The following is a 27,595-nucleotide window of genomic DNA, read 5'->3' as shown; positions in this document are numbered from 1 at the left end:
ATACACTCAGCATCGTTCGGGGGGCCCCAGTGTAGGTCCTCTTTATCATACCTACCCAATCCCTGTAAGTAACCCGTTTGAACCCCTCAAAATTTTGGAAGAGGTTGATTGACTGACAACTCCCTTACAGCAAATTGAAACAGCAGAGGGGGGGCTTGAAAAGCCAGTGACCAGCCCTAATGCTCAGCTTAATAGGACAGAGGACAGTTAGCCCTAGCACTGTGATTAATCCATTTCCCCTTTCAACTTTGTATAATCGTTGGGGGGCCTGTCTGCAGTAATTCCTCCAGATGTTCTGAGATTGAACAGCACCACCAACTCTAACGTGGGGTATCTACACAGCTCAAGTAACCATCCCCCTACACCACAAGTGAGCACAACCCCACCAACTGTAACCACTCCTGTCAGTATCACATCTTGGAACATTGCAGGGTTGCGCTCCAAGATTCTAAACCCATTGTGGTGTGACATTATTGCAAGTATTGACATCTTGTCCGTACAGGAAACATGGGAGATAGAGGCAACACATATTAACGGCTACATGACTTTTAATACTACTGCGGTGAGGGGGCTCGGAGGTAGGCTCAAGGAAGGGCTGTGCACATACATTTCTAACAAGTTAGGAGCAGATAAGATTGTATTCTGTGCAGGGGACTGTTACTATCACATTATCCAATTATTTTTAAATCACTCACAGTGTCTTCTTCTGGTACATTTTCATAATAATGTTCCAGCGGGGGAGCTTGGGTTTGAGCTTATAAGGACTGGTGAGACCTTAGACGCTATTTGCAATTTGAGACAAAAGGACACTATGATTATTCTGCTGGAGACTTTAATTGTGCAATGTGTAAATCAGTTGACTCCAGAATTTGTGGTCTTAAAATAAAGAGGGGGATCCTAATTGTCATTTCTCACACACAAAGGCTGGCAGACTTTTTAATGAATTAATGGCTCGGTACGATCTGGGATTTGTTAATTATCTGGTCCCTACCCCTGTGGCTATGTCCTCAACTTTCAATGGTAGAGGCTTTGTTTCTACCACTGATTTTATGTTAGCTTCATATACCCTTGCCCAAGGCTATTTTCCTTTATGATAGGGGGCATCGCTTTGAGTGACCATTATACCCTTTGCCTCAACCTATTTCTACCCACCCAAGATTTTATGGGTAAGAAACCAGCACATCAGGTGATGGGTACCCTGGAGCTGAAGAAAAAGAATGGTTATGCCCTTCGTTGGTCCAAAGTTGACCCTGAGGCACTGATAAAACAACTTATCTTGACACATAAATCTGCTTTTGACATCTGCCTGCGTGAGCTTTCCACATCAGATGACATAGTGCACTCCTTCCTCGAGATAACTAAAGAGGTTAGGAGTTTACTGAGCGCTCAATGTTGTAATAAGCCAAAAACTCCATGCTGGTTTAATACTGCCTGTACTGAAGCACACTCTAATCTGAAGACAGACCTTCATAGACAACCGAGATCGCCTGGGGGGGGGGGGGCGGGGTTTAGGAGGGCAAGAATTAGGCTATAAGAAGGCAATTGCCGATAGAAAAAGGTACTTGAGTAAGGAGGCTTGGGTTTCGCTCCATGTAGCCGCACAACGTTCTGGAAGGTAGTAAGGGCTCCTCCTTTGAGTGGGGGAGATGGTTCTGCGATCGAGATTGCGATCCCAGAAAAAGACTGGGTTAGCCTTTTCTGTGCAGTTTATAATGGCTCAACCACCCATGATTATCAATCCCCGGGAGAATTTTCTGGATACCAAGGCATCCTTCATGTAACGCTGGATGAAGTAGACTTAGCCCTTGCTCGAAGCCAGGGCGGTAAGGCACTGAGCCCCGACAGGGTTCCACTTGATCTATTTAAATTCAACGCCCAGCTATGGGGGCCGCTACTAACCCAACTGATTAATGCAAGTGCTTGTACTACATTCCCAAACACGTGGGTGGAGTCCATCATAGTCCCGATATTCAAGAAAGGTAATTGTCCAGACCCTGGTTGTTACAGACCAATTTCCCTACTTGATTCTAGGGTGAAGGTGGCGAGACATGTTGTCTTGCAGCACTTACAGGACTGGGCAGCCGAAACTCAGGTTTTGTCAGACCTTCAGTATGGTTTTCGGGAGGGGCTGGGCACCAGAGAACAGAGCTTAAACCTGGCCATTATTATAGGGAAATATACAAGAGCTAAAAAGGGGAATCTTTATCTAGTCTTCATTGATTTAACAGCTGCTTTTGAGTCTGTAATACATAACAGGTTGTGGGAGATGCCTGTAGCCTAGGGGTGGACCACAACATTATTGCCTTTTTGCAGTGCTTTTATGAGGGAGTCTCAGCCAGTGTTAGATACGGGGTGGAGGGCCAGTACACAGAAGAATTCCCCGTAAGGAGAGGGGTTAGGCAGGGCTGTGTCCTGGCCCCTTTCCTTTTTAATTTATATATTAAAGGATTGGCCGACTCTCTCGGAAAGAGTGGACAAGATTTTCCTCAAGTAGGTGGGACCCATACCGCCCTTCTTGTACGCCAACGATGCTGTCTTAATGCCATGCATGAGAAAGAGTCTGTAAAGGGCTCTGGAGAGCTTTAATGCCTTCATGTTGGATTTGGGTTTAAGCATCAATTTCTCAAAGGCCTTCGTAATGAGCTGCGGAATACGGACACAAAGGGAAACAGGTAGGGACATCTGCCTGGACGGTAGGAAACTAGCGTCAACAAGAACCTTTTTGTATCTTGGTGTCCTTTTTAATCAGAGTGACACCTGGACTAGCGCCATTGAGATGAAAAAATTTGGTTTTAGCTTTCAACTAGGGCCCTAGCCATTTTCGTGAAGAAGCTGGGAAGGAAGCCACCGGGGGAACTCTTGCTGATATACAAGGTGCAGTGTTTATCTGCGGCGATGTGCGGGGCTGGGGTGTGGGGCTTTGTCAATTCCCTCCCCCTACAAACTGTAGAAAATGCCTTCCTGCGGTCCATCCTTTCAGTTCCCCATGGCATGTCCTCATTTGTGTGCATGAGGAATTGGGTTTGCCTTACATAGTGGACCTTATCAAATTGGAACCAATACTCCTATGGCACAGGATATGGGTCAGAGAACAGACCCATCTAAACAGAGATATCCTCCAAGATTGCATTAGGTTGGAAGGGGCGCTAAAGATTCCCTGGCTCAGGTTTGTTCACAGATTCTTGAATGACTTAGGACACTCAGATTATTTTACAAATGCAAGCACCATGGTCCGGACCTCCAGAAAAGCACTGAAGAAAGAGGGACTCAAACTGTTGGGTTCTTTAAGAGGAGCAGATGAAATCCTCAAAACCCAAAGTTATGCAACATCAGTTAAGGCTCACTACGTTGGGTATGGAACCTAATTTATATTTTGTTCCAAGAAGCTATGATAGAATGCTTCTGACAGGATTCAGACTGGGCACTGTCCATAGGCTAGCGACAATACCCAAAATGAACGACTGGTCAAGGCTGTTGCTCCTGTGCCCGTGTGACTCCCAATCAGAGCAGTCTACTATCCACTGAATTCTTTTCTGTAAGCTGTTCTCAGAACTAAGGGAAGTTTGGCTATGGCCTCTTCTACGACAGCAAGGCCTTAGGCAATGTCACCCAGCGCTTGTTTGCTTACAACTACTAGAGAACGAACATGTGGCCTGGAGGGTATCCAACTTTCTGAAAAAGGTCCTTTGGCTAAGGAAAAGTATGTCATTTGAGGTGTTGGAGGTTCCCTGTTAGGCGATAAAGTCGGAATTGTTATGCATCGTTTTAATAGGCGTAAAATTTTAATGTCATGTGAATCTGTATTTTATTGTTTTGTTTTTATGAATTTTAAAAAACAAAGATCTTTATAGTTTCATATTTACTGTATATGTTTTGTGCTTTTATGATGGGCCACGCCGGGAGAACTCCGGGACAAGGGCGGGGCCGTCTGTGGCCGTCAGGGACCGGCAGAGGCCGGGCTCGGCCACCCCCCTGTCATTTCGTCCCCAGAACTTAAGGTACTGAGCTTGTCTGTTAGAACCACTTTCGAACTATTTTGGGACCGTTTGAACTGGCCCCCCTCTAATCCCTGAGGGACTATTGACTGCTGATTGCTGATTATACAGGATACAATGGGCAAAAGGAAAGTAATGGAAGGTGGGGGGCCTGTGGCGAATAAGAAAGGGAAAAAGGTTAAAAAAATAAATCACGGGGCGAGTAACTGTGTTATCGATAGAATAGAGGAGAGATCTTAGGGGTCAATAGCGCAGGTTCAGAAATTGGCATGGAACAACAAGAGCATGAATTAGCCAACAATCCTCAGCGTATAATTCCATTGATGTTTAGAAAACAGGCCCAATTGACTATAAACCCAATTTTGCACAGCCCCCCATTAGATAACACTGCAAATTCTCAACAGCTTCCACCTTCTACACCACTACCCAACTTTAGTACTCCAGTGGTGATCAAGGCAATGAAAATGTCTCCCCCATTCACTGTGCCAATAGATTTGCAGTACTAGAGCATATGTCTGAGGGATCTGTTACCCGGAAGTGTATGGCTGTACCTATCCTGGGTCCGATCCCTTGGCAAACAAATGTGGCTGTAGGGAGTCAAACATGGGGCTATTGCGGAAAGTGGAGTTACTACAAGAGGTGGAACAGTTAAAGAAGATGGTGGTAGTCTTAAACTGTAGGGCTACACTCCCTGCAGTCGCTTCAATCCCATCAAAACAGCCTCCCCCCTTGGTACGCCCTCCTTATAAGGGCGTCCTAGTTAGTAGTCCAACAAATATTACACCGCCAGAAAGCGGAGATATCTCTCATAGGGTGCGCAATCTAAGAAATGCAACCCCATTAGTGGCCCCAGACCCTGGGTTGGGAAAAGTCCATGCTGTTACATCCAAAGGATCGGGGGCGCGACAAATCCTATCTTCCTCTTACACTTCAAGACCTCACGGCCAACCCATTCTGGATATATCTAGGGATATAACCAGGGATTCCCGGGCAACAGTCTATATGGTGAAAGTGCCAAAACCCTGAATAGACAAGGGTATGAAAGTAGTGATTCCCTTTGTAATAAGGCAACACATTGGCTCCGCCATGTAAGGGGCTGTAGGTCTATAATTTGCGAGGATATTCTCGGAGTAAGGAGGATTACTTCGCAAAACTCAGAATTAGATTGTATTGAGTTGAGGCTGAAAGATGTAGTTTTTGCTGATAACCTGCTGGCCCTGGAGTTTCGCACCTCTGCTCCCGAACACTCAGCAATCCAAATTAGACATATGCCATTCTAGGTGGCACCGGCTGCTGTAGATCGAGAGGTATCTGGTAACAGGGGAGCTGGGTCTGGGTTGAATAAGGTTGACTAACTAATATCAAGGGACACTGAGATTAGTGCTACAACTGTAATCCCAGTAAGGTCCGGGGAGCCAGAACTATTAGCACAATCTCTAGGCCTAGGAACCCCACTGGGACACTGTCCGGACGCAGGTAGCGCCCAGTTAGTACTTGGTGTCTCAAATTGTGTAGCAGTAGAAATCATGAATAAAAGGCCTAATCCAGTAACCTTGAACATTCTTTCATGGAACATAGCAGGGTTAGAGAAGAAACTCCGTCTTCCAGAATGGCATAGATTTGTGAAAAAATATGAAGTATGCCTTTTTCAGGAAACATGGGGTCTAACTTCCCTCCATAAATCAGGTTATACTTCTTTTTGTATCCCTGCAATTAGTTCTGGTAAAGCGCGACCATCGGGGGTTTGCAGATTTGGATTAGTATAGCCCTCAATTGGTTGGTTTCTACTCACACCTGTTACTCACGGGATATCCTGCATTTGACCATTAAAGGTGCACCTAATGGTCCGGCTCTAGATCTATTCAACATTTATGCTAGAGGCTCACCAGGTGCCCCAACATCTCCCGTCATATCTTCCTTAGAGAGTATGTTAGCAACCATTTCGCCTCACTCTAATACTATTCTAGCTGGCGATTTTAATGTCACCTTTGAACCTTTGAGTGAGGGTGACCTTGTAGGAATTGCTGTAGAGGATGCAAAATGGGCCATCCCGCCCCTTAGTTTGGATCCCATCAAAAAGTGGTCCCAGCGTGCCATCCAAATTAACGCCCTCTGTCTGGAATATGGCTTAAGAGCTGTTAATGGGAGAACGCGCTCCAACATAAATGGAGCAAATACTTTTAACCAATTAAGTTCCCCGTCCAGGATAGACTACATCCTCATCGATGCCCGACTTTGGGGGATTTAGTTGATATGATAGTCGTGCCCTCTTTAGATAGTGATCACAACCCGCTCTGCTTACAAGTAAATAACATTTGGCAGCTGTCCGGGTCTAAGGCACGCAACCGTCCCATAATGTCAAGTAGAGAGGTAACCCCCACTAATTGTAAGCGTCGTTTGAAATGGCACAATGTCTCCCAGCAAGAAGATAAGTTACAAAGTATTAGGGAGGAGGTTGATGCCAAGAATAGAGAATTGATGTTACTCTATAGTGGTACGGGGAAGCATTCTAATTTTAACAGTTTTTATCAAGATTCAATAGATAAGCTGAGTTCTTTTTTCATTGTAGAAGAGAAATCCGCTAGAAAGTACGACCAAGTAAGGTCTAATAACCCTTGGTACTCCTCTAACTGCAGGAAAAAAAGGGCGGCTGTAGTGCTCAGAATTAGGATGAAGGGCCCAATCGCAGTGAAAATAGCCAGGAAAGAGTATGCGAAGGCTTTGGTGGAGGCAAAACGAAACTGGGAGGAGGTTCATTGGCAGGAACTGAAGGAGGCCTCGATGCAGAGGGATGCCACCCTATTTTGGAATATAATTAATTGTAGGGATAGGAAAATATTGGACCCAATCCCAAATCACATTACATGCCTACAATGGCAAGAACACTTCTCCCACCTCTATTCAGGGGAAGAATGCTCTGTGCCTACAACCATTGAAACTTCCCCCGTTAATCATGGAGCCTCTGAGATAATGGATAGTTTTGAGCTCCACAAGGTGGAGCTAGCAATAAATAGTATTGCTCCAGGAAAGGCAGCAGGCCCGGATGGACTTCCCGGGGACCTGCTTCTGCATGTTCCCAAGCCATGGGCCCAATTCATCCTACTTATTATGAACCTGATAGTAAGAGGATTTTCCGTCCCAGATTCCTGGAAAGGAGCGGAGGTAGTACCAATATTCAAAAAGGGGAATAGAGAGGATCCTGTCAACTACCGGCCAATCAGTTTGATCGACATGATACAGAAGGTGGTTGGCAGGGTTCTTCTCATGAGGATTAGAACGTGGATAGAGGATGGTAACATCCTGTCCCACTTCCAAGCAAGTTTCAGGCAGAAGGTGGGAACAATGGACCAGGTCTTTAGATTCTTCATGATCTATTGGAAGTCAGTGCTTTTAGGGAAAGGCAGTTTGTACCTGGCTTTCATAGATCGGAAAACTGCTTTTGACCTGGTGTCTCGGGACAAGCTCTGACAGGTGGCTCAGCACTTGGGTATCCCGTCCAATCTTCTTGATTTTTTAAAAAGGTTGCATATTGGTAATTATGGAAGAATCAGGTGGGGATCCCAAGGAGAGGTGACAGAGAGGCTTGTGGTAAACAGGGGGCACGCCAGGGTTGTGTGTTGGCCCCCACCCTATTTTCACTATTTATTAATGGGGTGGTGGACTACCTCAATGAGGAACCAACAGACGCTCCCACATTGGCGGGGGAGAAGACACCAACCCTCTTGTTTGCAAACGATACTCTCTTGATCTCCAAGTCACCAGGCGGTCTCCAAAAGCTCTTGAACAGATTTAGCTCATTTTGTAAGGAGCAGGGGTTGACTATTAACACTAGCAAAACTAAGGTAATGACTATCAACCCCTCCAAACGTTTTAGGAATAATATTACTTTAAATGACGCCCCATTGGATGTGGTTTAGTCCTTTGACTATCTGGGAATCCGAATTTCGAAAAATATGAAATGGACCTCCCATTTGGACAAGATGCCTTTTAACCACAAGCGGGTGTCCAGGGCGATTGTCAGAGAACAACATCTATCTGCGAGCAGGCCAGTCGCCCCGGCGCTCGCAATTTACGATGGAAAAGCTTTACCTTCGGCCCTCTACGGGGCAGAACTTTGGGGTATGGAGAATACTGGCGAATTAGCTAAGTCTGAAAATACATTTTTAAGAGACCTTATTTCGCTTCCCACCTCTACCCCTTTGAAGCCTTTATTTTATGATACAGGAAGGCGGTCTATCCAAGATATTGCTCGGTTACGCCCCCTGCTTTTCTAGGCCTGCCTAAGGAGGACCATTGAGCTGTCCAAATATGCTCCTGCCCTTGATGAATTGATGTCAGTTGATATGGGGAACAGGATAAAATGGTTAGCTGATCTTAAGCAGCTTATTGGTGACATCAGATTAGGTGAGGCATGGGCCAGCCAGATCCCGCCATCTAAGCAGGATTTAAAGCGCGCTTACTGGGATTGGGTGCAGATGCGTGATCTATCCAATTCAAAGGCTGGGAAACTCACTGAGGGGTTCTTTGAAATTAAAAACATCTGTAGACTAGAACCATATCTTGACTTCATTCAGGTCCCTAGGGACAGGACCTTATATATGAAGATGAGATTTGGGACCCTGCCATTCAACAACGTGATAGCATCATGGAAAGGGTCAAATTCAGACCCTCTCCCTTGTCCAAGCTGTGCACATCCCGATGAGTCTATTGACCACTTCTTCCTAGCATGTCCGGCTTACGGGAAAACTAGAGCTAAATGGCTCAAACCAGTATGTAAAGTGCTAGGTTTCATGTACCACGTTGCTGCATTACGCATACTGAAAACAGATACGTCCTCTTTGACATTGGTATGTGGAGAAGCTAAATATTTGGGATGTGCCTGGCTGATACGAACAAAGTCCCAGGCAAGAATGTAATAGGTCTTCGAATCCGACAGACATGGGGTGATAACCTGATGTACTATCCCCTTAATAGAATAAGAATGTCAAGCTGCTATTCCCTTCTATTTTAGACTTGTGATAATGGATTTATGTATTTAATCATCATTTTAAGCTTGTACATATTGTGGTTTTTAATGGCTGTAATTCAATGAACATTACGATGGTTTTAAAGGATGGTTGTTTATTCACTGTGGATTTTATATGTTATGCTTTTATGATAAACTTGTTATCGAATAAAGCGTATCTACTACTCATAAGGCGTAAAATTTTAATGTCATGTGAATCTGTATTTTATTGTTCTTTTTTTATGAATTTTAAAAAACAAAGATCTTTTTATTTTTATATTTACTGTATATGTTTTGTGCTTTTATGACTGTTATTATCATGGTCGAATAAAGCTTAATATTGAATTAAATTGATAGTCCTGAAGAAAACCCAGTATTTCAAACGGGTTTGAAAAGTCGTCAACTCCCTGGCACACAAACTGAAGTTGGCCTGAACCATATACTTTTATGTAGCTCAAGCATAAGTGTGCTCCGGAACACATATCTGAAAGTGCATTTTTGTATGTAACCACTGTATATTCACTTCTATATGTTTCTTCCTATTGGGACCCTTTGCACAGCTGTTGTCGTACGTGTACTTGTGTATGTATATGTCATGTTTTCCATGCTTTGTAAACATTTACATTAGAGCTTATTCCTCATCCATATTAACTGACCGTTGGGGTCATAATGATATTTTTTCCTGCATTCATTGATTGCCAGAATCTGTTTTGGACAACTTTTACATTCACTTATATGAATTCCAGGTGAACCATTGTTTCCATTATATCCCTTGAAAGATAGACATCTCCATGCATTATAGGAGAAAACATAGATGTAGTGTCATTTTATGACTAACAGAAATAATGTTAAAATAGTTTCTGACTGGTGAGCCGAAAATACCAAATATTACAGCTGAAGATCATGAGTTCCAATTTAAAAAATGCTTTGCTGTTCTGCTGACCACTCTATCTCGTATTACATCACACTTTGAGCTGCCTAGGTCCAGCAGGATGTCATCATAGTTGAATGAAACCTAAGATATATTGGACTAAAATGAGTTTTGGATTTATCTCCAATCAACTTGTTATCTCACTTCTATAAAGAAATATTTTGGCACCTCCAATAGCTTCCAGGAGGTCCCAGCTAACCACTGAATGAGTGAGGCTCTATAAACTGGCCTGTGGTAAATACAAAGTTGAATTTGCATCTATTTCTTTGTCCATAAACCTAGAGTTCCTGTATGGAATGCACATTTTCACCCGTACTTTCTATGTATCTTTTGTTTCTAACTCATATAGCAAAGTATGTTATATGCGCAATCTAGAGCCTTCTTTTTTAATTCCTTTAACAGAAAGACTTCATGAGTGTGGAGCTCAGCGATGGACGAATAAAAGTTAGCTACGATTTGGGTTCCGGCACAGCTTACAGTGTTAGCAGCAAAAATCACAATGATGGCAAGTGGAAAGCATTCACCCTGTCCAGAATTCAGAAACAAGGTATTTGTACTTCAACACTACCCAGGTTTTATTCATTCATGAAAAATTGACCTATAACTTTGCATGAAAAATATTTGCATGAAACTTAGCATAAAAAAAATTCAGGAAAAATACACCTATACATTTGAGAAATATCAATTGTTCTTCTAAGAGACAGTATTTGTGATGAAAGAGCACCCTACATTTGTGGAAACTTCATAATCCACACTACATTCATTTTAGAAAAGAGTCTTGCACATCATGAATTAGAGTATGCAGACTGATATTTTGTAACAGTGCAATTTAACAAAGAGAACACAATGTACATTGTTAAAATGAAAGGCTGTATTAAATTGTCTTCAGAGCACAATGATGTTCCATAAAAATGTTGATGGCCAACATTAACCCGAACGTTAACTACATAAGAGCCGATAGAAAAAAGATAATCTCAGCATCATAGATTTATGGCTATAGTTTGTATGGATTTCGAAATTTTTGGTGATTCATAAAAATATCCTGATATTCACAAGGATATCTACACAAATCATAGATTTCCGTGCATACTCAGTTATCCATACCTGCTGCTTCAAACGGCCTGCAAGGCTCTCAATGAATCCACTGGGTAATGCCTGTCAGAAATGTTCATATGCACGTTTTTTGGGCTTTTGCAGTAGTTTTAGTTTTTGCTCAAGACACAAAAGGCTCTTTAAAATGCTTGTAAATTCGACCATGCTTGCTTGTCAGTGCGTCTTACTTGGTTTTGCACGGCCATCTTCATGTAAATCTCCCTTTCTACCCATGATCCTACAATTAGGATTACAGATAATTTCATATTTGGTGGGTGGAAACATTTCCTACACAGTTTTCCTATCCCTCCATGCGGAGGAGAGGAAACCACAGAGCATGCATCATACAAAGGGTGTGAAAATGACTGCGAAGTGCGGTTAATATTCAGGTGATCTATGAATATTTGATTTGTTTTTATTTGTTTTTTTGGTTTTTTTGTCCTCATTTGCCTTCCCATCAAAAAAGGGCGATACCAACCACCTTGCACGACTTGAAGGCGTGATTTGATATTTTGGTGGTAGAGATGTCCCAAAAGAAGCAAGGGTGCTTTCTTTTAACTCCATCTAGGTATATTTCAACCTACAGGACCTTTATCGAAACTGGGCTGGCCCTGGTCCAGGAGTGTTCATGGCATAATCATTGGACCCAGGAAAAAAACCACAAAAAAAAACCCCGGAATCATCTCCAGTTGATTAAGAAGTCCCAGAAGGCCAAGTTACGCTTACTAGCTGTTCTTTTAAGGTCCATTTTGCATGTTTCATATAAGGATGAAAGCCACCGAGAGTGTAATGGGGGTGTTTTCTCTACCCAGTGTATACAAATTTGTCTTCTCGCCAATAAGATTGCGTAGAAAAGAAAAGATTTCGCCTTGCCTTTGATATTATCTTCCAACCCAAAGATGACAAGTGGGAGGGTTATTGACAAATATGTATTTAAGATAGAGTTTAAAGTATTCTTCACTTCTTCCCAAAAATTTAAAATGTCAGGACATTCTAAAAACATGTGTATATCTACCTACCAAGTTGCATTTGTTACACTTTTTATCTGGTAGAAATTTAGAAAGTTTCAACGGTGTTATGTATGCATGATGTACAGAGAAGAGATGGTTTCGTCTTAGCCATGAAGGCTTTATGGTTTTATATAGTAGTCCGAACGAATTTCGCCACCTCTCCTCACATGGAATACCAGTCACCGTTCCCCATAGCTCATCTGGAAGTTGGACCTCCCCGTCATTTTCCTCCAACAACTGCCAGTACCATATAGCTACTTCTTTCCCTCCTGTAGATCGTTCTACCAACTTTTGTTCCGTTATGCTTATTTTCCCAATATTAGCATCAATGCGACTCTGAGATCTCACCCAGCTGTCTAATTGAATGTATTTGAATCTGGACAGCCCTGCGCCAACTAGTTCGTACAATTCGTCCCAGGCTATTAGTTTTCCATCTTTAAGTAGTTGGCCCCATCTTGTAATACCTGCTTGTTCTATTATGGTAGAAAGACTATCTCTCAAGCATGGTGGTAAACCGGGTGAGTCCCAGATTGGGGAATAGTTGGAGTAGTATGACAAGCCAAGTTTCTTTCTAATATTAGCCCAGTTTTTGGCCCATGATTGTGCCATTTTAAGTTTGATATTTTTAAAGAATTTCTGACTTCCAAATTTAAACATGAGGCCATCTGGTGCTAGATTCGCCCCCATTAACATAGCCCTATACATAGAATCAGTAGTCAGATTAGATGGCATTTTTAGGAGCATTCTTGAGTGTGGCATCTGGAAGGCCCATGAGTAATACAACAAATCCGGCAATGCAAGGCCCCCTTTTTCTCTTCTTCTTCTTAGCTTTTTCCATGCTATTCTTGTGGTTTTATAGTTCCATATGAAAGAGTTGATTTCTCTTTGACATTTTTCAATCATTTTCGGATCAAAGGCAATTGGGATAGTATTAAAAATAAAGGTGAATTTTGGAAGGATACACATTTTAACTAGATTTACTCTACCCATTATAGAGAGTGGTAGATGTGTCCAAGATTTTAAAAGTCTTTTGCTCTCAGTGTGTATTCTATCCAAATTAGTTTGCCCAATGCTGCCCACTTCTTGGGTTATTCTTATTCCTAGGTATCCCATTGATGTTGATATATTTACCCCAAGTAAGCATGAGCGAATTTTGCGGATCTCGCGTTCGCGAATTTTGCGGATTTGCGGATTCGCAATCCGCAAAATCCGCGAATTCCCGCGAATTTGCGGATTTTTTTTTTTTTTGTGTTTGCGCGGGTTTCTGCGAGTTCGCGAGGGTTTTGTACAATGTCGCAAATTGCGAACTTACCTGTCGGGTCGCAAGTTTCGCGAACTTGTTGTTTCTACTTGTCCAGCCTGTTTGGGACACTCTTCTTTCATCACTGCCACTCTCTGACTACTCATGCCACCCTCTGGCCCACCCATGCCACCCTCTGTTAAATCAATGCCACCCTCTGGTTCATCATCACTGTAGAAGATGGGGGGGAAAAGCAAGCCCACCTGCCCTGCTTGAACTGACATGAATTAATTTGGGGTTAGTTTATTAACAACACCTGCCCTGCCCCAAATGACAATAATGAATTAGGGGCTAATTAATGTGTCACTGAAAGAATTTAAAGTTCCAGCCTGGCACCTGCTTGTCTGCTCCTTTAGCTGTAAATCAGGACCTTTGTGGCATACAGTTAAGGTCAGAGCAGGGTCACACAATAGTTGCAAGCAGGCAACCGAATTCTGGAGGGCCCCCTCAGGAAGCAGTACAAAGAATCGTTACAAATCATGAGGTTGACCTTTTGCACCTGCTCATTGCTTTTGCTTTTGCTGAAATCGTTTTGCGGTTTTTTTCGCGCTATTCGCGGGGCGCGGCGTCGTGCGAAACCGACCGCGGAAGCCGCCAATTCGTGCGAATGAGCATTTTATTTTTTTGCGGCTTGTTGTTTCGCGAGTTTTTTTGCAGTATTCGCGAGCCGCTTGCAGCGCAACACGCGAATTTACCCCAAGGTCGAGTACGGGCGCGGCCATTTTGTTTGCGTGACGTATTTCCGTTTCCGCCCGCTATGTATAATCTCGCGCAGTAAGCGCATTGCGAGTAGAGGTTCGCACGAGATCGCGCGGGAAATCTAGAGGTTCGCACGAGATCGCGAGGAAAATCTCGCGCGAACTGACTTTCGCGCTCGGAAACGGGCGCCGGCCATCTTGTTTTTCATTCATTTCCTGTGTCTGGGCATGGTGTTTAATCCTCTTGATATCTTTCCCATCCTTTGCTTGTTTTCAGTTTTTTTTTTACGATTTTGCTTCTTATCTATCCCTCTCTTTTCCTAGCTGTATATTTTTGTCTTTTCTGCTATTTTTCTTTACTTTTAAACTACTTTTGTAAACTCTTTTCTTTTCTTCTTCCCTATCCTATTCCTTCTTAATTTTCTACTTCTTCCTACCTTACCTGCCCAGACCATGGTCAAGCCAGGCGCCGTGAAGCTGCCCAGGCACTTGAGGGCCGCAGCGGCGGCGGGGAGTAGTGCTGGACCCAGTGGCAGGACAGCAGGCGTGAGATCGAGGGGGGAGCAGGTGACGCGCCGGGAGATATTCAGCCCGGAGGAAGTGGGCGCGCTGGTCTACTTCGTCCAGCGCCGCCTGCCCAGGACCATCGCGGGAGGCGGCAGGATCGCGGCCGGCGGGTACAACATGCGGGAGCGCCGGAAGCGGTGGGAGAAGGTGTGCTGGGCCATATCCCACCTCTACGGGGTCCAGCGCACCTACAGCCAGGTCACCCATCGCTGGACGGACCTCCTGGACCGCGAGCGCGACCTGCTGGACCAGCTCGGCTTGGAGATCCCCGGGCTTGGTGAGTAGTAGTAGCCATTGGCATTTAATCACTCACTACTATGATGTTTTCTCCTGCTCTGTGTTGTTGTATTGCAAATATTTGTTTTTTACATGGAGCAAGCCAATAATGCCGCTGATGACGATTACATTGTAGTTAAATTATATTTCAAAATCTTCTGTGCATTTCAGGTGCACTGCTCTCCTTCTCAGTGGGGTTGCTACTATGCTTATTTGTTTTCTATTTCGTGGTCTCATTGGCCTGAGTAACTATTATGTATGAGTGTACTTAACAGAACTGCGTAATGCTAGACACTAGGGGGCAGATTACATTTACAAGCCCCTTGCGCCACGTTTACGCTGCCTTGCGTGACGCAACAGCGGCGTAAACGTGCCGCATCCCTGCAAGTCATTTACAGCATGACGCATCTAGGGAGATGCGTCACGTTATAAAGCCATGGGCCTGCACCACAATGGGTGCGTTCCTAGTACGCAGGGTGGGCGGTCCAGCGGCTGTGCGCCTCGCAAAATTGCCTGCGTGAAATCTACAAGATTTAACGCAGGCACTTCTGCGACGCTGCTACGTCAATTCAATTCCTTATGTCTGCTCGAAGCAGGCGAAAGGACTGACACAGCATGTAAAGTATTGGGTGGCCCTGAGCATTACTGGAGTTGCATTGCGTTGGCGACGTGACTCCAGCGATGCGCCGCTCTTACGTGACGAGATGCGTCACGCAAGTGCCTACCCTTGCGCCAGGGCGCGCCGCATTGTAAATGAGGCACATCTGCCGTGTCGCAAGGGTAGTTTTGCGTGACGCATTTGATCTGGCGCATCTCTGGAGATGCGCCAGAACGCGTAAGTAAGTATGCCCCTAAGGGGCAGAATTGCAATTACCGTCGCATCCCTGCAAAGTAGCAGGGATGCGCCATTAATTGTGCGGCCCGCTACCACCACCAAACATGGTGCGCCGTATTTGCAATGCGGCGCCCCATGGGCCCAAAACGTCACCGAAGCTTTACTGCTGGAGTTGCGTCGCAACGATGGCGCAGCTCCATCAATGCTCTGGGGTACCCTATCTCCCCAATGCTGGGTCAAGCCGTACGTCTGCTTCAAGCAGGTGCAGGGTTTGTGTGACGCATCATTGTCCTAAAGGTGACTGATTGATATTTTGTAGATTTCCCTCAGCCACTATTAGGATGTGTTCCAGCGCAGGAATGCCCTCCCTTGCGCCGGAACGCCCCCTGATGGCGCAGGGCTTTATAACGGGATGCATCTCCCAAATGCGTCACGTTGTTATAATATTATACGCCGCACCATGGCGCCCTTTTTTGTTTAGCTGCTGCGTCACAAAAGTCACGCAAGAACGGCGCAAAAGAGCCGCAAGGGCTTAAATCTGCCCCTTCCTTTGTAACCCTGACAATAAGAAAAATAGTGGCGGTGGATTGATAGTTTGACTATTTAAATGACTGGTAATGTAGCAGGCAACTGTTAGTGTTGTCACTGATCTGACTGAAAATCACAATGGAGTTTGTCTGTCACTTTGCGTCTTGCCTGCGGACTGCTGCCTGCCAGTCCTAGGTGAACGTTTCAGTACTTTGTTTAGTGAGTTACGTGACTTTCGAAGTCACAGGTCCGCAAATAAATAAAAAGTAACCATAATCAATATAATTTCGCGGAAATATTTTGTTATTGTTCTTTTGAAATGTTTGATTTGGTTGACATTGACAAGCAACAATCATCCATGTTTTCTGTTCTTTCTTTCATGTTGTACGTCAGCTCCCCCCAGGGGCGAGAGGAGGACACAGGAGCAGCAGGCGGTGGATGCTGTTCAACAGGGCCAGGATCGGGCAGGCGAGGGCTCCTCTGCTGGCCCCAGTAAGTTTTCATTTTAGACTAGTACCTATTTTTCCTAGCGTTCCTCATTTGAATTTTTTCAAAATTGTCGTTGCTCTTCTTGTAGACTGTATCTAAATTCTTATCCTGCCTCTACTATGACTCCCTGTGGTATTACTAGATTATTCTTATTAGTCTGTCTGTGTAGCTAACTAAGATTGCACGGTTGGCGAAACTCCCATGATTCTAGTCAGCAATAGCTCTATCAACTTAGTGCAGTTCTCTGGGATTGTCCATAATGTCTTTTGAAGTGTTCTATCTGGACTCATGCTTGCAAAAATTGCAAAACCTTTCGCTCAGTCACTCTAGTCTGGAGGACCCAAAAACACAGATTGTATTTAAGTTTAAAAGCTTTATTAAAAGTAAACACATTTATTAAAATGAAGTCATAATAAAACTAAACGTTTAACTGATAATGGAAAAGTGGTTAGTGCTGACGATTAATTGAAGACATTTCTTGTGGTCGAGCCGAGCTCTCACCTGGTTTCAACTTGATCTTGTTGTTAGAAGTCCATCTTCTGTCTGTGTGGAGAAAAATGGTGCGTGTTAAAAAATCAGCCTTCATCAGTTGTGCCAAAAAGTGCAGCAAGACAACCTTCCCTGGAAAAAGGGACATTTTTTTTAACTTTAACGTAGACAGTCACAAATTACATTGTTTTCACATGTCTTCATTCCTAGACCAAATACTAGTGACTAGTGAGTGCTTTATTCTAAGATTCTTAAATGTACTTTGTAGGTGGAACATCTGGTGGCGGGGCCAGTGTGGTGGTGGTGCTCGACACGGAGGCGGAGGGCAGTTTATCAGGGGAGGAGGCGGCGGCGGCGGCTGTGAGAGTTGAGACGGTGGTGGCGGCCAGAGGTAAGCTCTTATATATTCCTTACTTATTGAGATTGAAGACTAGCTGGGAAGGCAAGAATATGAGATGCATGGCTGGGTGAATGATGAAGCAATGATGGGTGGAAGGACAACAGCCTGGGTGGGTGACACAGAAACTGTATGTGTCCATATACCTGGATCATGCTACTATCTGACTCTTAGATAGCATATGTGTATCTAGAGCAGGGGTACTCATAGTACGGCCCGCGGGCCGGTGGTGGCCCGGCAAGCCTTCCTTGGCGGTGCGCAGACCTTGCAGACAATCACTGCTCCCCCGGCCCCCACAGAGCAGAGGCTTTTTTGTATTTCACCTGTTAGCGCCCCTGCATCTCCACTCTGACAATCACTGCTCCCCCGGCCCCCACAGAGCAGAGTGGAGATGCAAGGCCACAAAGAGGTGAAATAGAACAAAGCCTCTGCTCTGTGGGGCCGGGCAAGCAGTGATTGTCAGGGTGGAGAAGCAGGGGCGCTAAAACAAACAAAGCCTCAATAATATGTTAATGGTCTTTTAAAGACCTGTTAAGTACTTTGGTGTTGTTGTCTGTGTGTGCGCGTTGAGGAAGCGGTCTCAACCCGGGCTGAAGGCTGACACAGATAGACACACACACAGTGAGATGACAGAGGGGGAGGGAGAGGGAGGGCAGGAGGGAGAGAGAGATGGAGGGAGGGCAGGAGGGACAGCAGGAGGGAGAGAGATGTATGTAAATGCTGGGTCTGGTGGCTCAGTGGATGAGGGCATCTGCTGCAGGGACCTGTGTGCAACCTCATGGTCACAAGTTATCGTTTTGCTTTAGCCCCGCCCCCTCTGACTCCGCCCCCACCAGTGCGGCCCTCGGCCCCAAACTACACTGTAAATGTAGCCCCTGAGAGAAAGTTTGTGAGTACCCATGATCTAGAGAGAGTAGATGGTCAGTGGATGAACTAAGTGTAACTTTGAAGAGCATGTAACACTGCACCCGCACGTCCGTTCCAGTGTAGGAAAGGCAAGGAAAAGAACTTTTAATTTTGTCCAAATACTACCATAAATAGTAGCAGTAGTTTGTATTGCAAGCACTGCATAGATCCGGTTATTATGGTGGCCACTCCCTACCTCTCTTAATAAGTTTAGTAGTACTCAGTCATTCATGTGTGGATGTATCACTGCCTGTCACTCAATAAAAACCAAAGCACCTAAAGTCATCCCATATATAAGCAAAAACATCCCATGTGAAGTGATAGATAATCAGATTATTTATCTTCTTCAATTTTCCATTTCTAGTACTCATTTCCACTGTAGGGTGAAAGTTAAATTAATTAAGCAGTAGCCCTTGAGTTGTAACAGAGTATTCTCAGTGCCACCCGTAATAGAAAAGTAAGAGATTCACCACCTGCATGTACTGGACGGGTACAGTAACGCAACGGCAACGCAAGTCTAGGTCACTCCTCATGGCGTGCGTCTCTTTTTCTCGGGTGCAAGTTTACCGCGCTGGCATTATGCCGGCTTGCAGAAAATAACGTACCAATTTTCCAAAACAAGAGATAAGAAGAAGAATAAGACTGGTGTACTTTCATAGTCGACTCCAATGGAAGTCCACAGTGCTCATAGAATTTGTTCCTTAAACTCCCACTAATGTTAGAGCAAGGATGAAGAAGTGTGAGGTTAGATAGATACTGGCCTCAATAGTTATGTAATGCGCTTGCAAGTTGCTAGTTGTACTGCAGCACACATTTCTGCTGAATGATTGAGTTAATCTTAAAGAGCATTGGTTACAGACTATGTCTTTCTTTCTTCATATAGGTTCTCCTTCCAAACGAACAAGGAGGAAGGAGCTGGCTAGAGCGGCCCGGCAACGGAGAATCGAGGCCACTGTTGCGGAATATCGGCGGCTGGTGGCCCTGGAGGACGAGGAAAGTGTGCGGTCGACAACAACGACAACGTCGTCCGCATCGGCCTCCGTGGCCCCACCGGCTGCCACCCAGCACAGTGGTCCACCGAGACTGAGCCGGGCTGCCAAAGGCAAACGCCACCGCCGAGCAGCAAGGCCAACAGCTGCTTCTCACAGGCCTTGCACCTGCAAGGCAGTGAAGGCACGCCTGCGCCGCACTACCCTGATGGTGTCCCGCCTTCAGCAGGAGCTCGCCTTGCTCCGCGAGGAGCATGATGCCCTGGCCCAAAAAGTTAACAGCATCCACCCATAGTGTCCCTTGCCCCTTTTTTAGAGACTTTTGGGGGGTGGGAATTGGGAGTTGGGTTTTTGGGGACTTTTGAAGGACAATCGTTGGGGTTAGGGAGGGTCTTGCGGGAGATTATTTTGTTAGGGATATAAATATACTTTTTCAAACTTTATCTGAGCATACCTGTTTTTTACTGCTTGCCTGGTGGGTGGGGGTTTAACGTTGACTGTTTTCCTGAAAGTTTAGTTCCATTTTCTTCCTTTAAGTGTAAATGCCCAAATGTTTTCAACACTAAGTGCCTCTCACAGACTAAGTGAAGTGAATCCAAGAGTCCTAGGACTTTAGTAGTACTACCTTCAGTCTCTCGTCTCTCGTACTAATACTCCATTATACCCCCAAACGCTTATCTTACCTGTAATTTGTGTTTGAAAGTAGGGCTAGGCCCAGGGCTGGCTCCACGGGAAACACCGAATAACGTTGGCAATCTTGGTCGGATAAAATTTCCTCATAGCGGTGGTACTAGTGGTGTGACACAGTGGCAGTTGCATGCCTATGAAAAAAAAGAAAATGAAATCTGGTTTGTCCTCCTGAGCAATTCAACGGTACAACTGAGAATATAGCAGGTGACAGAAGTACAGTAGAGCAGTGCCACATTGTAGCCTAACAAATGGTAAAGTATAACTACTAATTCGGTTGAAGTTCTTTCACATTAGCAATGGTTCTTTGTCAAGCAGAGTAAGAATATATCATCGACAACTGTGGAAAGAAAGAATGCGACAGTACAGGGCCTGTGTGGAATTATTGATAACTATATTCAACATAAGGTCTCTGTAGCCAGATACCCGAGAGCCTTGCTGGTCACTATAAATCCATTCACAACAACACTCAATGGGGTTGGTCTGGAAGGTGTCACGTTTACTCCCCGTGATCCAGTCGATGCAAATATGGTTCCACCTCCAAATGTCACCAACACCCAGAAGTGTAAACACAGGGTGTTCGAGGCATTAGGCGAGGGAGAAAAATAACAAACTAAAATAAAAAATGTGGGATGGGTAAAGGTAGGGTCAGCAGGGAAAGGATACCTGTAAGAGAAGACAAGACAGGCATCAGTGAAGTGATGTCCTAACATACAAGGGTACTCTCATATAGTCTCACTAAATAGTCTGCAAGTCTCCCGCCTACTCATGGGAAATGTAGTTTCATAGTACGGTAGGCGCTTAGGGGCTGCGTAACCTGACAGAAGGTATAGTAGATAGAAAAGGAGAAATTGCTTTTTTTCTAGGTGTCCCCTCACTCACCAGGGTTGCCCCTTGGTGACATGCTTCATCATTGGGGCCATCCCAGTCCTCTACGGCCTGGGGCGTGCTGCGACTTGCGAATTACGTAGGAGCACTTACAAATGACTATGTGTGGTGCAGATAGTGGAGTGGACTAAGTGATGTGTTAAGGGATCAATGTAGAAGCCGAGAGAGAGCAAAGAAATGCAGTCACAGTCAGAGAAAAAGGCAAGGGATACTGTATCTATGTGGTTGTAGTGGTCCTGTTGGAAGTGGTAAGTAAGTTGCCCGCAGAAAAAAAATCCTCCTATTAGCGGCACTCCTCCATTGCAGCCGACGCTTCGTCCACCGATGTTGGTCACCAGAAGACACCCTGTCCACTGCCTGCCTGATGCTGAATTGTGGCTCGCTACTGTGAAGCCTGACTCCATCCTTTTTTCCCCATTGCAGAGACTGAAACCCGGCCTGTAATTCTGCAACGAAAAACAGGAAGTGATATAATATTACAACACCACTGATAAATAAATATAAGGTATGTAGGCTGTGGAGTGCAAAAAGTCACAATTTGTTTTTCCTAGTAGACAGACAGTACAATGTTTTTGAAAGTGCGTACTCTGAGTCACCTTTTGAAGGATAAATAAGTATGGGCAAATTAATGTAGCGGATCTTGCCCCTCAAGCTAGGTGTACTGTAAACTGTGTTTTAGAACAAAAATAGATCTTCCTAGCAGTGCTCCCACCCAAAAAACGAGGCCTAGCAGAAAACTGGAGACAAAACTTACTTTGAAAGTAAAAGTAGGCCGAAGTACCCTAATTACCCATTACCCCCCGTGGATTGCATTCAAACCACTTGCAAGCAACCAAGCAAAAGTAGCCATAGCCAGCATCGCTCCAAGACTCGAAATCCCCCCCACTCAAACACATGCAATAGAAATACTGCTAACCCTAACGAACCCTAAGTTAAGAATAGTGGCAAAGGCTTTCTTTAACTATGCCAAATCCCCCCTTTCCCACCATGGATTTTCTTCAAATGACTTGCAACCAAAATTACACATTCTCACGAGTGCTCTAAGACCCCAGAACTCAGTTTGAAAAATCTAGAACACCCCGATACACATGCAATCCTGCTGCTAGGGCTAACCCTAACGAACCCTAAGTTACAAAAAGTGCCAAAACTAAAGGCTTTTCCGCGCGGATTTTGTCCCAACCACTTCTACCCGGTATTAGACCTTCCCAGGAATGCCCCAAGACCCGGCAACCCACCCGCCAAGAAGCGTAACACCCCCAAACAGGCCAAAAGCAAAATCTCATACTTGCAATATTTCTGGGCCTTCGGTCCAAACGCGCTGCGTAGCTAGGCCATAAGTCGGGGTTGGCACGACGGATTTCCTGAAAAGCAAATGCAATCAAGATTAGAGTGTCCCAGCAGTGCTCCCAGACCACGAAACTCACCCGCAAACAGACGGAACCCCCCCTAAGAGCACCTCAAAGGCAAGCAAGTCATCAAAAACACAAAAAAAATTCCGCCTGGGATTTGGTCCAAAACACTTTTATCCGGTATTAGAGCTTCCCAGCAATGGCCCCAGAGCCGTCAACCCAGGAGAAAACGAGTAGAAGACCCCCAAACAGCCAAAGAGCAAAAGTACAAAAATGGGGACTTAGTCACTTTTTCACAAATTTCCCAAATCACTCCGCGCGCGCTCTGCAGCTAGGCCCTAAGTCCCCTCAGCCACCATGGATTTGCTTCAAACCTCTTGCAAAGTAAAGTATATATAGCCAGCAGTGCTCCCACACCACGAAACTCACCCGCAAACACCAGGAAGCCCCCCAAACAGGCCCCCGAAAACGCTACATAGAGCAAAATGTCAGAAATAGCCCAAAAAAAAATCGGCCTGGATTTTGTCCCAACCACTTCTACCCGGTATTAGACCTTCCCAGGAATGCCCCAAGACCCGGCAACCCACCCGCCAAGAAGCATAACACCCCCAAACAGGCCAAAAGCAAAATCTCATACTTGCAATATTTCTGGGCCTTCGGTCCAAACGCGCTGCGTAGCTAGGCCATAAGTCGGGGTTGGCACGACGGATTTCCTGAAAAGCAAATGCAATCAAGATTAGAGTGTCCCAGCAGTGCTCCCAGACCACGAAACTCACCCGCAAACACCAGGAAGCCCCCCAAACAGGCCCCCGAAAACGCTACATAGAGCAAAATGTCTGAAATAGCCCAAAAAAAATCGGCCTGGATTTTGTCCCAACCACTTCTACCCGGTATTAGACCTTCCCAGGAATGCCCCAAGACCCGGCAACCCACCCGCCAAGAAGCATAACACCCCCAAACAGGCCAAAAGCAAAATCTCATACTTGCAATATTTCTGGGCCTTCGGTCCAAACGCGCTGCGTAGCTAGGCCATAAGTCGGGGTTGGCACGACGGATTTCCTGAAAAGCAAATGCAATCAAGATTAGAGTGTCCCAGCAGTGCTCCCAGACCACGAAACTCACCCGCAAACACCAGGAAGCCCCCCAAACAGGCCCCCGAAAACGCTACATAGAGCAAAATGTCTGAAATAGCCCAAAAAAAATCGGCCTGGATTTTGTCCCAACCACTTCTACCCGGTATTAGACCTTCCCAGGAATGCCCCAAGACCCGGCAACCCACCCGCCAAGAAGCATAACACCCCCAAACAGGCCAAAAGCAAAATCTCATACTTGCAATATTTCTGGGCCTTCGGTCCAAACGCGCTGCGTAGCTGGGCCATAAGTCGGGGTTGGCACGACGGATTTCCTGAAAAGCAAATGCAATCAAGATTAGAGTGTCCCAGCAGTGCTCCCAGACCACGAAACTCACCCAGAAACACCAGGAAGCCCCCCAAACAGGCCCCCGAAAACGCTACATAGAGCAAAATGTCAGAAATAGCCCAAAAAAAAATCGGCCTGGATTTAGTCCCAACCACTTCTACCCGGTATTAGACCTTCCCAGGAATGCCCCAAGACCCGGCAACCCACCCGCCAAGAAGTATAACACCCCCAAACAGGCCAAAAGCAAACTCTCATACTTGCAATATTTCTGGGCCTTCGGTCCAAACGCGCTGCGTAGCTGGGCCATAAGTCGGGGTTGGCACGACGGATTTCCTGAAAAGCAAATGCAATCAAGATTAGAGTGTCCCAGCAGTGCTCCCAGACCACGAAACTCACCCGCAAACACCAGGAAGCCCCCCAAACAGGCCCCCGAAAACGCTACATAGAGCAAAATGTCAGAAATAGCCCAAAAAAAAAATCGGCCTGGATTTAGTCCCAACCACTTCTACCCGGTATTAGACCTTCCCAGGAATGCCCCAAGACCCGGCAACCCACCCGCCAAGAAGTATAACACCCCCAAACAGGCCAAAAGCAAACTCTCATACTTGCAATATTTCTGGGCCTTCGGTCCAAACGCGCTGCGTAGCTGGGCCATAAGTCGGGGTTGGCACGACGGATTTCCTGAAAAGCAAATGCAATCAAGATTAGAGTGTCCCAGCAATGCTCTCAGACCATGAAACTCACCCACAAACAGACGGAACCCCCCCTAAGAGCACCTCAAAGGCAAGCAAGTCATCAAAAACACAAAAAAATTTCCGCCTCGGATTTGGCACAAACCACTTTTAGTGCTTCCCAGCAATGGCCCCAGACCCGTCAACTCACCTGCAAAGAGGTAGAACAACACCCCCACAAGTGCTGAGTCTTTCTTCATTGGGCGTAAACCAGCCCTCTGCTTTGATGGAAATAGGAGTCTGGAGGAGGAGGATAGAGGAGCATGTTCTTCTGAACTTGTGAACCTGAGGAATGCAGACTGCGGCACCTTCAAATAAATTAGCAAACAAGTGAAGACAGTTCTGCTGATGGGCTTGTCTTTGTGATTATCTGATTAAAGTTTGAATTATATTAACTGTGCACAACAAAGAAAGACAGACACACAGGAATAAAAGTGAATAAGGATGAAAAAGAAAGTTATTGATTCGTTGTCTCATTTTCAGGGCTCGAAGTCGGAATCACGGTCCAGGAATAAGAATAAGGCTTCGTCATCATACTCTGCGAATTCAGCCCGGGTGAGGTCAGTGCCACCTGACAGAGTAGAAATTCCCTCATCTATGGTGCTGGCCACCTCCTCTTCATCCGGCACGCTCTCTCGTACTCTTATATCTGGTGGTATGAGGTGCTGATTCATCTTGATCATTGTTAACCTCTCCACATTTTTGGGCGAGAGGCGGCTCCGTTTGGGAGTTACAATCCCACCAGCCGCACTGAAAACCCGTTCAGAAGACACACTTGCGAGTGGGCAAGACAAGTAGTTTAAAGCCAGGTTGGTGAGCTGTGGCCACAATTCTTTTTTCCCATGCCAATACGCCAATGGGTCAGAATTAACATAGACCTCTGTGGAGTCATTCAGATAGTCCTTCACCATCGACTCAAGGTCCTCCTCCAAGGTTCCTCCACTTTGCGTAGCTCTTGCTGTGCCTCTGGCCTTTTGAGAACCAAACCCACGCAGAGCTAGCCAATCCTCTTCAGCCTCCAATGTTTCTGCTGCCTTTCGTGCAGATGATGCGGTTGCCGGTGTCTTTAACGGCTGAGAGGTCACTTGTGCCACAGCCACAGGTGCAGAAGTGGATTGTTTTGACTGGGGATGGCCTGCTGATGTACTGCCATTTCCTTCAATTTCCAGCCGTTCTGTTTCAAACTTCTTGGCTGACAAGGCTAGCCAACGTTTGTACTTTGTAACATCTTCATCAGCAAAAGGAAAGAATGCTCTGCCTGCCAGCGCCTTTTTGTAGCGTGGATCCAGAATAGTAGCACAAATGTAATGCTGTTCTGAGTGGATCTTTTGAAGACGTTCATCACCTTGTAGGAGCTCTAATAATGTCTCAGCCAGAAGCAAAGAGTCTTTCTTTTTGTCATCTTTTCGAAACACAGAACACACCTCCTTCAGTTGGTCCTCCAGCATGTACAACAATGGGATAGCTTTTCCCAAATTAGAGTCCTCCTTGCTGACTGCACGTGTGAAGACCTCAAAAGGACGAAGCATGCGTGTTAGGCTTTCAACTATGTTCCATTGCGGCCCACCCATCCTCAGCTCCTCTATACCCTCTTTCAAGAAAAATTGATCGAGTTGCGTATACTGCTCATACAGACGCTCAAGCATGTAGAAGGTTGAGTTCCAACGTGTTACCACCTCCTGGATGAGTGCTTTCACTGGCATTTGACTTTGATATAGCATGCTCCTCAGCTGCTTGCGGGCCTTAAAAGAATGCCTGAAATGCTTGCAAATTTTTCGGCAGTTGTCCAATACACTGTACGCTGCACTGCGTTTATTACCCAAGAATTTTTGGACAACCAGGTTTATACAGTGCGCCAAACACGGCACTCTGAAATAGTAACCGTCCCTCATGGCCTTAACTATATTGGAGCCATTGTCTGTGGAAACATAACCAACCTTGCGTTTTAGTGGGGACAGACAGTTAAGGACCTTTGTGTTAAAGACATCCAAAATGTTTTCTGCTGTGTGACGTTTCTCCAAACCAAACATGGCTAGTGTTGCATGTTTCCGAGCACCTTTAAAAACAATGTTAGTGTCAACACCTGAGTTTAGCTTTGCTTTAGCCCCTGAAAAAGAGACCCAGTGTGCAGTGATGCACATGTAATCAGCGCCTGCGCCACTGGTCCACATGTCTGTTGTCAGATGTATAGTGTGAACAGCACTCTTCTCCAAAGCTGCCCCAATCAACTTCAGAACATCTTCATGTAGTGCTGGAACCGCAACTCGGGCAAAATAGAACCGGCTAGGAACCTTCCATTTAGGGCAGAGCACTGTCACTAATTCTAGAAAACCAACCCCTTCTACAAAAGAAAAAGGGAGAAGGTCCAGAGCTAGCATTTTAGCCAGCTTAGTGTTATACAGACGGGTCATTGGGTGGTTGCGTTCATATTGCGCTTCTGTAAACAACATCTTTTTAATGTTGCCCTGGACCAATGATTTACGGGATGATGATGATCTCTTCGACCCAGTTACGCTCGCTGATGAACTTTTCCGCATTGATGTCTCACTCTCTCCCACACTCTTAGTGTGGCTCCCATGGGGTGTGCTGCTGACATGGGAACTGGGTGTAAGTGAAGTGTTTGAATCGTCTTCTTCTACCTCCTCGTCATCAGCAGATGACAAATCAACGTTTTCATTACGTGCAATTCCGGCTTTCTTGACCGCCTCTAGGTGCGGAAACCATTCGACAGGGTGCCTTCTCTCAAGATGACCTCTCTGGCCTCCGGTACCATAGTTAGAACCAAGCTTACCACGACTATATCGAAGCTTACAAAGGCTACAAATGGCTACGTTTTCCTTTTTTGGGCAAACACTAAAGAAGTCCCAAACTGGAGACTTGAAATGTCTTCGGGGGCCGGAGGAGGCGGCGATGGTGGCTGGATGGAAATGAGATGCAGTGAGATTTGGAGTTAAGTAGTGACTACCAAAACTCTGACCGCTTTCCATATTTCTTCCTCGCAAGAAGGTACCCAC

The 27,595-nt window shown here is 45.5% G+C and overlaps 1 protein-coding gene across 7 annotated transcripts in view; it reads left to right on the top strand.

Moving 5' to 3' along the window:
• Positions 1-27,595, top strand: part of LAMA2 (laminin subunit alpha 2) — a 3,858,378-nt gene that overhangs the window by 3,514,745 nt on the left and 316,038 nt on the right. For all 7 annotated transcript variants that reach the window (XM_086927001.1, XM_086926997.1, XM_086927002.1 and 4 more), the window contains one exon: positions 10,334-10,478. In XM_086927001.1, coding sequence (XP_086783127.1) covers positions 10,334-10,478 — 145 coding nt within the window. The remainder of the gene's footprint in view (positions 1-10,333; positions 10,479-27,595) is intronic.

The sequence above is a fragment of the Lissotriton vulgaris genome, chromosome 6, assembly GCF_964263255.1.
Source record: "Lissotriton vulgaris chromosome 6, aLisVul1.2, whole genome shotgun sequence".
NCBI lineage: Eukaryota > Metazoa > Chordata > Amphibia > Caudata > Salamandridae > Lissotriton > Lissotriton vulgaris.
This window is presented reverse-complemented; position numbering and strand designations above follow the sequence as displayed.